At 46.3% G+C, this 13190-nt stretch overlaps 3 protein-coding genes across 3 annotated transcripts; all 3 read left to right on the top strand.

The window, feature by feature from the left end:
* Positions 1-170: 170 nt before the first annotated feature.
* On the top strand, positions 171-3133 carry Triagg1_1396 (uncharacterized protein; the record flags this gene model as incomplete). The annotated part of the gene is made up of 3 exons (XM_062895461.1): positions 171-1421; positions 1478-1849; positions 1898-3133. The coding sequence occupies 3 exons, from the start codon at positions 171-173 to the stop codon at positions 3131-3133; spliced, it is 2859 nt and encodes a 952-aa protein (XP_062759735.1).
* Positions 3134-5395: 2262 nt separating this feature from the next.
* Positions 5396-8716, top strand: Triagg1_1395 (uncharacterized protein; the record flags this gene model as incomplete). Its single annotated transcript, XM_062895460.1, has 1 exon — positions 5396-8716. One exon carries the CDS (start codon positions 5396-5398, stop codon positions 8714-8716), a length of 3321 nt encoding a protein of 1106 aa, XP_062759734.1.
* A 2753-nt stretch (positions 8717-11469) lies between these two features.
* On the top strand, positions 11470-12897 carry Triagg1_1394 (CAZyme family GH76; the record flags this gene model as incomplete). Its single annotated transcript, XM_062895459.1, has 4 exons — positions 11470-11564; positions 11657-11959; positions 12031-12218; positions 12284-12897. The coding sequence occupies 4 exons, from the start codon at positions 11470-11472 to the stop codon at positions 12895-12897; spliced, it is 1200 nt and encodes a 399-aa protein (XP_062759733.1).
* Positions 12898-13190: the final 293 nt, after the last annotated feature.

The raw sequence follows: 13190 nt of genomic DNA, 5'->3' as shown, positions 1-13190 counted from the left end.
CGGGGCGTTTTACTTTGGTGAGATCTTTGTGAATCATGATTGCTGTCTGTCCTAACGCGCAATTTGCACCCCTAGTTAATCCACGTCGATATAAAGGGCCTGTACCATCTTTTAGTTACCAAATAACGGTCAAATTTCCCCTGACGCATTTGATTCACGCCGTTAAGCCTATGGAACCAGCTCTAGCCAAGTCACTGCCTGAAAGAGGAAGCAAATTCTCAATGTTGGAAATTGATCTCGGTGATGGCCCAGATCCTGTTGTCCTTCATTTCGGAATGCCTTTTGACAACCCAGGCCACCCAGGTGAAGGATGGATCAAACAATCACAACCCATCGCTGGAAGCCAAACACTACTGGATGCTCTCTCCCAGCGAACTTTCCGTTTTGTGGTAGACTCGCCTGTGGAAGATATCCCGAAATCATTTGTCCCAGAGTACATACCATCACCCTTCAGCTACCCTTATGGCACAGATCACAGCTGGAATCTGGAGCACTATTATGACATGCTCTCTCTTGAAAAGGGCAGCACCTTCGAACGACAATGGTCATTTCAGGACCACAATGATCACCTTGCAGTGATGACACAGTCCCAAGTCCAGGATTTCGTTTGGCTTCATGAGGCAGCCAGGGAGATTTTCAAGCAAAAGTCGGAAGCGTACTTTGTCTCGACGGAGGGCTCCTTGCCACCGCATATCGACGAGTTCTACGTCATCATGCAACCGATGCAGAGCTTCCTCAGAAAGTATGGTGCTGCTTTGCGCTGCCTTCTCAATAGCGATACGCTATACCTGTATATTTACGATCCTACCGCTCGAGCTCATATCAATGGCACGGGGCCAGCAAAATGGCCAGCCCGAGTTGTCCACATCTCCGCCATTTTCAACCCACTTGTACACCAGGGTTTATCAAGGGCACGCTGGGTTTGCAATCTGTTACAAGACCAACACTTGATCCTTACCGTGCGTCGGCCAAAGGAGAGAAACGTTCGCCCTAGTCTCAATGTCGAGGTATTGAACGAAGATGCCCTGCAAATGAACAAGAAAAAAAAGTATCATGTACGCTTGAAATTTCTCGTAGACCATAAATCATGCCAGCGCAAGGTCGAGGCTGTGCTTCAATTTGACCCCAAGGCGGCTCGGCAAGTATCGGGAGCCACATCTCCCATGGATTTCAACATGAGCTTGCACAGAGACCTTTTGCTCGGGAATGGATTCTTCGAAACCTACAAAAGTCTGCGGGAGCGTGCTGAGACGCAGCCATGGATGCGCCTTGCACGAAACCGCCCTCTGCCAGCGGTAAACCTGCTTCCAGAGTCCCAGAACGTCATCGACGCTCTGATGGAGGATGTTGTCCCCAGCGATCGCAAAAGGTTATGCACATATCTCAGCAGGGTACCCCTAGGATTTGGCCTTGTTACAGGTGTAAGTCTCTCCACCCTGCTCCTTCGAGAGACGATACTCACTATGTTGGATGCAAGGATCCTGGCTTTGGGAAGACAACGGTCCTCTCCGTAGCCACCCTCGGCATGTTTATCACCCTCGGGCCGATATATGCATGTGCTGCTACAGACGCCGCAGCTGACAACTTTGCCGAGCATCTCCATCGAATCTCAGAGAGATTCACATGCCGGCTCAACGAAGCCAAGGGGTTAGACGGCAGTCGAGCTAATCGTATCCTCATTGTTCGTGGCTACGATGAAGATGACGAGGTAGCTGCCTTTCAAAACCTCCTCGAACGTCCTCGGATAGGAGATCAGGCAGCTTCTCTAGATAGCTTTGATCCTAAACCGAAATGGAGACTGCGCCTGTCCCTAGCATTCTGGCTACTCGTGGCCCTACGATCGCCTGCGGTTCGTCCACTTCATACTGATGATCCTGCAGGAATACATTCGCTACAGTCATACTTAGATAGCCAACGGAATTTGAGGCAGCTTCGTGATGTGGCAACTGGGGCAATTAGCCATAGAGATTACAGAGTAGGCCGTACGGTGGACTCCAACCTCATCAAGGCCATATTCAAGAAGATTCTGCGCTGTACTAATATCCTTTGCACGAACATATCCCTTTCTGGTCAAGGGCCATACGAGCGCTGGATGAAGACCGTAGCCAAGGGTATCGCAGTGGACGAAGCAAACAATGTTAGCCGTCCTGACCTCTACTCCGTATGGGGCAACAAACTTCGTCCGTGTCTTATTTGTGGCGACGACAAGCAGCTTGAACCTCGCTTGGTGAGTTTTGGCCAAAGAGATGAGGAAGGCCACTCCATGAACAGGTTTGAGCAGGATGGCAAAATTTCCGCTCTTCTCTTCTTCAAATGCAATGGCTGGCCTGTGTTTCGCTTGAGGACCCAACTCAGGATGGCCGCTGGGCTGTTCGACCTCTGTCACGACGTAGTCATAGGCATGCCAGATCCCTATTATGGACCCAATTGCGATATCAGTTTGGATCGGCATGCGTGTGGTCGCGAACTGGAAGCCTTTCTGCAGAAGAGGTTTCCCAAGTTGGCTCCTCCTCCCGAAGACAAGCTCGCAGCGGCGTTTATCAACTGCACAGGATCCCAGTTTCATTTCAATACAATAACTGGGTCGGGATGTAATCCGGTTCAGTCCTGGCACGCGCTAGACTTTGTCCGCGACCTAGTAACACAGACAATGATTACCCCCGCCGACATCTTCATCATCACACCCTACGAAGCCAACGTCGATTTCATCGAGGGTGAGAGGCAAAAGTCGTGGTACTCGGCAATCTCATCCATGGCTCCAGCTGCTACAGTTGATGACTTCCAGGGCCGCCAAGGAAACATTATCATTCTTGTTGCGGCAACGACACAGGATTCAGAGCCGGGCTACATCTCCGATATACATTATCTATGCGTCATGCTCAGTCGTCACATATCTGGATTGGTCATTTTTGGTGACCACAGCTTCCCGCAGACGTATGATACTACCAATGCCCGGAACGGTGAACTTGAAACCGATGATAACCCCATGATTCTGAATTGGGGGAGAGATGACAATAGTGTGAGGGAAGGGCCAGGTTGGAGGAATATGCTGAGTATCTTGATGCGGAAAAAGCGAGTTGCTACTCTGCCGGTTCCCGAACCCCTCGACAATACCACATCCGACGTCTCATAGTCGTTTGTGGTACCTGGGTTTATCGTTCACAATTCAGACTATAGGAACATCTGGATAAAAGAATCAAGCGAGAGATTAAATAGGTAGTATACAGCGAGAGAGAAGATAGCGATGCAATACTTTTTTCTGAATATACTCTATCTTTACTATAGATGTTTGTAGCTAGACGTGTCTTTCTCTGTGAAGACGCCGTTTCTAGAGTAGCTCCTCAGTCTATTGGATCCTCTTTGCCCTGTACACCTGCCGAGCCACAGTGTCTGGCAAATGATCATCTGATATTGGATCTAGCGATTTTGAGACGTAACTGAGTTCATCTAGCTAAAGGAGTGTGGTCACTGTCGTGGCCCAACCCAAGGCCTCTTAGGCAATTAACCAGAAAAAAGAGGCCACTGTATCACTAATGCTCAGTCAAATGATCGCCGAGAGAGTGATGACGCTGTCTCCTTTAATAGGCATCTCAAATGTGATCCGTTCTCCTGCATGTATCAGCTACGAAATGTTGATAAAAATAGCATACTGCATCTTGGTCCCATGCAAACCCCATGGCCGGCCTAGTTCAACCAATCGAATTCATTACAGAGCTAATACAGCATGAGGTATCCGTGCCCGACTTCTCTAGGTTATTTTTAACAGTCGGCTCAACTTGGAAATTCGTGCTCCCTGGTGCATGGGAACTTTGTAAAAAAAGGGATGTATCTATTAATAGGCTTTCATTCTACGATAGGCAGGTTACCTGTATTTTTATTGGCTCACAATGGTTAAACACCGATTTCCGCTTCGATTGCTTCATTGAAGTCCTAGACATATAGCGGTGCGATAGCGATTGATGGCCTATTAACCCAGCTATCCCCACGACAACGGGGTGTAAGTGAGGCTGTGCAGTTCCACCCCTGCCTAAATATACTAGTATTCTGCTCCGGTAAGCGGGTCACTGGTCGATAGACCTCTATGCTGCAGGGTTCTGAAATATTGATACGTGGGAAGATATGGGTGATAGATCCGTGAGTGGTGGAATTGAATGAGCATGGCCCGTTGCGGCGAAGAGTGTATAATGTTGACAATTACATGGTGATCTGTTTAAACTACAAGATTGATTTTTTTCCTAATGATTGGATTTCTGGAGAATCCCATTGCTCTTTGCTGTAGGACTAGATTAATCCTTCTGTCAAGCTCCTATTACAATGTCCGAAAAAAGTAACGACATTCACAGAGAAGGCAGTAATACTTGTAAGTTTCTACCGCCTACTATCCTCACTTTGACAGCACTAACAAGTCTGGATCACCGGCAAGCAGCCTCGTCCTTAAAGCATATTGCACAGGGAAAGCACAGAGATTTGAAAGCAAAATGGCAAAATTCGAATAGCTGCGAGTGGCTAATACAAGAGAGTGCTTTCCAGTCCTGGGAGAAAATGGAGGCAGAATACTCTTTACTCTGGCTTCATGGCGGTCGTAAGTTTACACACTTATAGCACACATGTTTATACTGACTATCAAGTAGCCGGATGTGGGAAATCAATTTTGATGCGAGTTTCTATACCAACTGTCCTCGTTATACATATAATGAGTAAAGGTTAACCTTGGTCTGCAGGTCTCGTGTAATCGAATGCATTCATCAGAATCAGTTTCTAACAAAAGGCCCCGGTACGGTCCAATTGCTCTACTACTATGTTGGCTTTCATATTCAAGATGATCAGAACACGGATGAGCTCTACCGAGATATTTTAACGACATTTTGGGAGCAAACGATCAACGAATCCAAAGACCGATCGACCGATACATATGATGAACATTCAAGCCTCGAGAAATTGGAGAATGCTCTTCACGAGATGCTTATTTCATCAAAACGAGATATATATATTGTCGTTGATGCGTTTGATCAACTTCCTAGCGTCACACAAGAACGAGTGGTTTGTGGTTTCAACGCATTAGCTCGAAAGCTCCGGTATGAAATGAGCAGCTACCGCCTTAGTGTAGCCATCAGTTCTCGCCATTGCAACTGTACCGATGAGTTACGAACGGGTCAGCTGTTTTTGGTTCAAGTTACAGCGGAGAAAAATAGGAGTGATATTGAAAGATATCTGGAAGAAAATCTCAGATCAGCACTCCTTGAGGGAAATCCACAGCTTAAGAGACAACTATTGGAAGAATTGGCCAAAAAGGCAGACGGAATGTAAGTGCTGTGAATCCTTCTCTTTCTACTTTCACTGACGGATATAATTTAGATTCCTATGGGTTAGCCTACAAGCATCAAGCATTAGCCAAATGAAGCAAGAATCGCAAGTCATAGAAGCTTTACTAAAGCTCTCTCCTCCTAGGATATTAGAAGATCTATACAAGACTTATGCTTATAAGTTTGAGGTCTTGCAAAACGCAATAGAGCAACAAATAGTGCAAAGGGCGGTGGCCCTACTCGCATCTAACATGGGCTCAATGTCGAAAGATGCCATGTGCATAGCGTTGTCCCTTGATGCCAACGGAACCATCAACAAGAAGCTTCATCAAGATCTGGTTAACGATACCTCTAAGATTGACCTGTCTTCCGAACATCTGATTCAATTCAACGAGCATCTTGGGACTTTTCAATTCTGTCATATTACGGCCTTTGAATTCTTTAGAACACACGAGCCGACTGCTTACAACATCCAAATTGCAGAGCTCTGCCTATTCTACCTGTGTTCTCTGGAACTTGGCCAAGGATCTCTGGACGATGCCACATGTTGTAACCCAGAGAGCCTTGAGTTGGTGATGCATAATCATCCATTTTTACCATTTGTCTGTTCAATGTGGGCCATAAGCATTCAGAAGAGTTTCATATCCAACAATATTCTAGCTATCGAAAAGAGGTATTCAACAATCCTCGACCTGCTACAAATCCTGTTTGCCAAATGTCAAGGAGTCAAATTTGGGAACCTTCAGTTGGCATTTCAAGTCTATTTATTTATTATGGGCAAGAGATCACCAGTCAGAGTTCACCACGAACAAATTGTTTGCTACTATGGCCTTGCCGGGCTCTTTGATGTTTTTATCTCAAGGAAATGGTTCGATGTGACAAAGCTTGATAACGATGGATTAACTCCCATCCACTGGGCTTTACGGAATACCATGAAAATATACGATGTCGGCTCTACCGTTGAGAAACTGATAGGAAATGGGGCGGATATCAACGCGAAAGACAAAGATGGTCATACTCCTCTACACTATGCGGCTCGTTACGGGAATTTACAGGCTGTGGAGCTCCTCGTTCAAAAGGCAGAACTCAATCGAACAAATGCAAACAAAGAAACAGCCCTCATCATTGCTTGTAGGAAGCACCATGAAGATGTGATATTGTGCCTTGTCGAGGCCGGGGCAGACGTAAGGAAACAAAGCTCTTTTGGCACGGCTTTACAAGTCATATCCTTGATTGGGTGTTGTCGCTGTGCCGATGCAATTCTCAAACGTTATGAAGAGTCCAAAGTCGTTGAAAAACACTGGCCATTCGGCACTTCTCTCCACTCTGCGGCATTTCACGGCTACACAGAACTTGTTAAACGTCTTTGCTCGAAACGGATAAATATCCATGCAACGCACAAAATATACGGGACCCCCGTGACAGCTGCCATTATGGGGCTCAAATCAGGACTAGATGTGAGCCCTTTCCTGAATACTGTCAAGATACTGCTCGAGCACGGCGTTAAAGTCAATGATCGAAGCGGTACACTCGGACCAGCTCTCCTAGCAGCAGCATACCAGGGAAACCGGGACATGGTAGTTCTACTTTTTGAGAACGGCGCTAAAATTAGTAAAGCCATAGGACGAACGGGCACGGCGTACGAAGTTGCAAAAACTCGTGGACATACAGACATTATGCATGTTTTGTCGGAGAGAGGCAAAGGGACTGTGGATTACGACGAGGATCGCGACCTCCCTTGGCATGATCGTCAACAGATTCTGCGACAAGTATTTAGGACAACCGTCAGAGCTGGTAGCATGGAAACGATCAATCGTCTCATCAAACAATCCGAGAAATCTTTGAAAAAAGCAATTCAGAATGGCGAAACTCTTTTCCTCAAAGCATTGGTTAGGCTGGGTAAGGACTCCTTCGAGGACGTGATAAAGGTGGCTACGATGTCGCAAAATGACATTGACGTACCTACAACAAGACAAGAAAATAACCATATATTGCGTCTTCGAGACGACTTGTCCGAGTTTCTTGGTTTAGGCTCTGCTAATAAAGACGGTGAATCCATCTTGAATCATGCAGCTGGCACTAATGGTGTGACATCGCCTTATATCGGCATATCAACAAATACACTTATCCAAGGCGGCCGAGGAGAACATTTCTCACAAGTGTTATATCGAATGGCTAGAGCCGCAGTGAACATATTGGACACTGCTATTGCGACCAATGACAGACAACTAATCGGATTCATCACGAACATATGGGTCGAAGCACTGAACAATCTCGTGTTCTATCCTGGTTTGGGAGAGCCAGTATTGGAAATGGCAGTCCAGAAGCAAGCAAGCGAGATGAAGAGACACCTTTTTAACGAACAACTGAGTTTGCAACAAAAGTTCCAAAAAGCAGAGGCTTCTGTTCTACCTGGTATTGAACTGCTTTTGGTGGCTACTGAGCGCGGCAAAAGTTTCAGGCACTTGTCCTTTGTTATCTCCAAGGTCTGGATGATCGCAATGGATGACATAGTAGGGCATCTTGGCAGGGAAGGAGAAGCACCGATGCAGGAAATAATTCGCATACTTGCGGAGCGATTGTCGGTAGCAATCAAAGCCAAAGATCAACTCAGTGCTGAAGTCTGTGGACAAGCTGACATTGAGCTCCTGAGAGCGGCAGCATTGAGTCCGAGGCCAAGATTGCTATCCGGATTCAGTGAGAAGTTGGTGGTGGAACTGGGAGCGAGACGTATGGAAAGCATGGACTCCATGATTGACAAGATTGCACACATGAGATGGGAAGAATACCAAAGCTGCTGCAAGTATTCGGAATATGACAAAGCCCTTGGCCTTACGCTTGTAGGTCTGGGAGTGCTACGCACAGCTATCAAGCAGGGAATCGGCTGTGTGGCATCCAAGTTACAGCCTTTTATTGAAACAGGTTTTGAAATGGCTCGAGAAGCTCATTTGGATTGCCATACATCTACTGGTAATGATATTCCGGTTCACGACCTAGAGGCTATCTTTGATGCTACTCTCGACTTGTTTGCAGCAGCTGAAGAGATACAACCCGGCAGCCTGAAAACTTTGGCCTTGAAAATTCTTGCCTTTTTCGGAGTCAAATCAAGGAACTACCAGCAAAGCGTTATAATGCTTGTCTCTCGACGCGTTGAAGAGGGCGTTCGAATCGTTAACCCGACTGAGCGAAGAAAACAAATGCTTCGGATTGCTAGGACTATTCTTGCTTTCGCGGATGCGGATAGGTGTAACAAAGAGAGAAGTCTCACAGTTATACTAGCTCTTAACCAAATACCCTTCAAGCATTTAGTTAGGGTATTGCTAACTATTGACGAGATAAAGGAGCTGCCTGGATATAAAGATTGTATTGAGTATGTATTTGGAAAAGGAATTGGACAAGGTGGGAAAATATAAGGATGCGAGATATTGATGATAAACCCTCTTTGTGCAAAAGAAACGCCATCCAAAGAAGAGCTTCGGTTACACTTGTTAAAATTAATCAGCTATAAGTATTTCAGTCGCAGGGACGACGTGTTCCAACAAGCCGTTACAGCCTGTCTTAATGCAGCGGGGAAAGAGGCGGCCCAAGATGGGACCAATAAAGGCAGCCTTCGTAACTACATCTTGCTAAATAAGCCAGTATCTTCTCACACCAGATTTAAATGATAAAAACTGTGTTTAATTTAACGCTTAAACAAATCTCTATTTTCTTTCCATCCATACCGAAATGTCCTTCTAGCATATACAAAATGGGATCTGTGACAATACGATTTGACCTCTTATAGCCTATAAATTTCCCTGATTGAAGCAATACAGAGCACCATCTGCATTACCAATAACATTATCTTTGCAACAATGTCAATAAACACAATGATACGTTATGCTATGATTAACTTACTTGTGTCTATTGAAGTACTGATACTGGCGCCTCCTTGGTTGCGACAACTGGCACTGAGAACCGTCCCGGTGAGTATCACATTCGTACATGACGATGCCCAAGCGCCACTATACATATGCGCGTGAGTGAATGTTTCAAAGTGACCGACAATGCCAAGGTATTTCTTACTTCAGTTGAGCAATAAGGACTCCGTTTGAGTTACTGAAACACGTGTTGATGTTGATCTTGGTATTCAGGTTCGTCTGCCCCGCGTTGTTTTTGCAGTCCGCGGCAATCTTCCAGTAGTTGGTATTACCGTCGGGAGGATATATCTGTATATTTGTGCAGCTCCCTGCGTAACCGGAGTTGGCAGATACTCCTACCATGAAATAGCCCAAGGCAACAAGTGCCAGTGCAGCGAGATTCTGCATGATGTGCGACTACAAAAGGCGTTTTACAGTTGCAACATACTTAAAAGGCATAGAGATCGTGAGGATGACTTTTTCTTCAACATACTGGAGCACCGCCAGATTAGAAAGTCAGCAGGCTTCGCAAGCAGTGGTCTGCTCTTTATATGCTAGCCTATCCAGCTTGTTTCAAGCAGCAGGGATAGTATTAATATAACAACTCTTTCTTTCACCTGTCTAAAGAGACATGCCGAATAATAGCGATTCCCTGCCCCTCAAGTTAGAACCGGGGGTTTGGTAAAATGCCTCAGGCACCAAAACCATCACTTTCAATACGCTTGGATACGCTTGGATGTGTAATTGATACCCCGGATTTCAGTAACGTTAGGCAGCCATAATAACCCCGCAAAGTGTTGCGAAGAGAGTGTTTGGCGAATAGAAGGTTTCTGAATCGCAGTGTTTAGCCTAGCTCCTGGCAACTATGTGGGACGAAGGAATAGAGACAGATGACCGCTTGTCAACACCTTCCACCTTGAGCTGGCCCAAAAAAGAAACTGCTTGTGTCTTGTTAATGCTGATGTTAATTGTCAGTATGTGTTGGGTCAATTGTTCCTCATATCTAGGTGGAAAGCGGCCGCTTCTTACTTCTGGTGGTGGGCTCCATTTTGTTTGCCGTCTCTATCATTTCGTGTCTAATACCATTGGAATCACTCGTTACAACATGCAGAGGCTACATAACGGCATCAAATGTACGGAGTAGACCGCAAAACCTTGAGCTTTCTTAGAGCACTCTTCTCCAAGACCACAGCTCTCCACAAACATGTGGAAGAACATGGAGTCTGTAAGATGGATGGACCAATTTCTGGAGTCAGTCTCCCCCGCATCTTGACAAGAATATGAGGAAACTCCCGCGCCAATAAGAACATGCCAATGTTTCAATGGCTATCATGACAGGACCAAGTTCGAAATCGGATGCATAATTACTACTTGTCCGCAACAGGAAGGACAATCCGTATGGTCATATGTTGCGCAAAAGATGGTTATTAGCGCCTAACGTCGCTATGGATGATACAACTGCCGATATTAGCTGTTTTGGTGTCGGCTCTTCAATAGGTGCTATCCTTTCCTTATAGTAGCACTCCAGTCCCCTGCCGTCATTTGCAGAGTCTACTGGGATATGATGGCAATTTCCATGCAGCTCATAGCCATGCTCTATCAGCAGGTTCAAGCTTCTTACTCGAGAGATGCTCGTTATTTATCATGAAGTATTCATGGCCGAAGCCGAGAAGAACGATGCATCGGAGCCAGCTGCAGGGGCTTACAAGTGATATGTAACCTTCGGAGAGAAAAATGTTTTGGTGGGATTGTTAGCCTTGCCATGAGTGCCTGAAGGTGGGCTGACTGCTCACCATCGCATCAACATCGGGCCTTCACAAACAGGCTGAATCAATACTAGTGCCAGCCAGAGGAGATTGTAAAGGAATGGGATACATGCTTGTCCCCTGACTCGTATATGGCCTACAATACAGGGAGTTGTTTAGCTCGCTGCTTGGGTTCCTCGTTGACCACGGCATACCGGAGTAGGAGACTTTTTCGCGAATATAATGTAACAGGCATGAATTGCCGTGATCCATGGACTATTCCATCACTGATCGACGGAATTCATTTACCGATTGAGTTAGCTATGAGTTTAAAAGATGAAAGGCACATAAGTGGGCATGATATTAGATGTCGCAGCACCCGCATCTCTTGATGGGCGAGGCGGTTCTTTGAGAGTTGTCATTGTGTTGAAATATAAACCTCAACAGCCTCTAGGCATTGTACCTTTTTTTTCTCAACACGTTGGATCAAGTTAAATCTTTTGGGCATTCTCTACATCCGTTATGGCGAGAAAGACGCTTCTTGCTTTGGCTGCGTTGGTAGCGGCTGGAGCCTATGCCGATAACACGTCCTACGGTGTCAACGCCGGTTGCTCCAAGTAAGATCCCTGATGCATCCGAGTTTCCTTTATTGAGCTTCCACCCAATGGCACTTGTTTCTATCCTTTACTAACGATTTCTTTCTTGCAAGTGACCAACTCCTCCGATGGTACGACGAAGACATCGGCCTGTTTCTCTATCCCGATGGCGCCTACTACTTCTGGCAAGCCGGTGTCATGATCACAGCAGTTGCCAGCCTGGCTGCGCTCGATAGTGGCGTCAAGAGCAGGACTGCTGGGATGTGGCAAAACACCTATCTCAAGGGAGGTGGGCCTGCTCATGGCGTTATACAACTGGACAGCGCCGGCCGTAAGATTGTTGTGCCAAAGGGATCAGCGAACACAGTTCCCGGCAAGTTCAGGAAGAGAGAACAAGGCTTTCTAGCAAGTCACTAGTAAGTTGTTTTGCTTGTTTAGAGAAAGATAACCAATTGAATAGACGTTGATGGATAATGAAACGATGTAGCGACGATGAGGGTTGGTGGGGATTGGCATGGCAAGATGTCTACGATCTCACCGGAGTTCAGGACTACCTCACGGAATCCATTGAAATCTGGCAGGATATGAATGCCGGCTGGGGCAATCTTAACTGCGGTGGTCTCCCTTGGTTCAAAGGCGAAGCCAGAACCGACAACCCATTGGCTATCCCCAATGGTAAGCTCTTTCTTCGCCTCGTGGCTGACGACGGGGGGGTGTAAGAGGCTAACATGAATTGATAGAGCTTTACTTTGCCATCAGCGCTGGTCTCGCTAACCGAGTCCCTAGCAGTCAAAAGCAGACATATCTTAGTGCCGCCCAGACAATTTGGACTTGGTTCCAAAAGGTCGGCTTTGTCAACAGCCAAGGCCTTGTCAACGACGCTGTCAACGGCAACACCTGTGTCAACGACAACAACCAGCCAACCTGGACCTACAACCAGGGCGTTGTGATCGGCGGTCTGGCAGACCTTTACATCGCCACGGGAGACTCATCCTACCTCACATCCGCCAGTGTCATTGCCAATGCCACCATGGCTCATTTGGTCGACAGCAACGGCATTCTCGCCGACAGCTGCGATCTGTCCCACAACTGCAGCGGTGATAACCTCCAGTTCAAGGGTGTCTTTGCCAGGAACCTCCAAAAGCTATATCACAGCCAGCCTTACCCAGCCTACAAGGCATTCTTGGAAAAGAACGCCCAGTCCATCTGGCAAAACGATCTCGCCGTCGAGGCAGGCGACTGCTTTAATGGTGCTGATTGGGGTGGTCCGTATGTTCTTGGCTCTGCTACAGCCAGCAGCCAGAGCAGCGCCCTTCAGTGTCTTGTTGCTGCCCTCTATGTCTCTCAGAATTAGAGCCAATGAGCACCTATGCCACAGTATATATATATATATATAGCAAAGAGATGATGTATAAAAATGTATGATTGGGTTCAATTTTTTCTGAAAAGCAGCAAGCACATTATTGATCTTACTGATGAATAGTCTTTGTGAAAACGCTGTTTCTAAGTAGCTCCTCAATATCTAATCCGCACAAATAACAATGCATTACTCTTATACAGTGTTAACTAATAAAACCCATAGCAGCGATGGTTTTTTTCTCTACTTTTCAGGTAGATGACTATCAAACGTGACTATGTATTTCTAGG

This window comes from Trichoderma aggressivum (assembly GCF_033847375.1).
Source record: "Trichoderma aggressivum f. europaeum strain CBS 100526 chromosome Unknown scaffold_003, whole genome shotgun sequence".
Taxonomy (NCBI): Eukaryota; Fungi; Ascomycota; class Sordariomycetes; order Hypocreales; family Hypocreaceae; genus Trichoderma; species Trichoderma aggressivum.
This window is presented reverse-complemented; position numbering and strand designations above follow the sequence as displayed.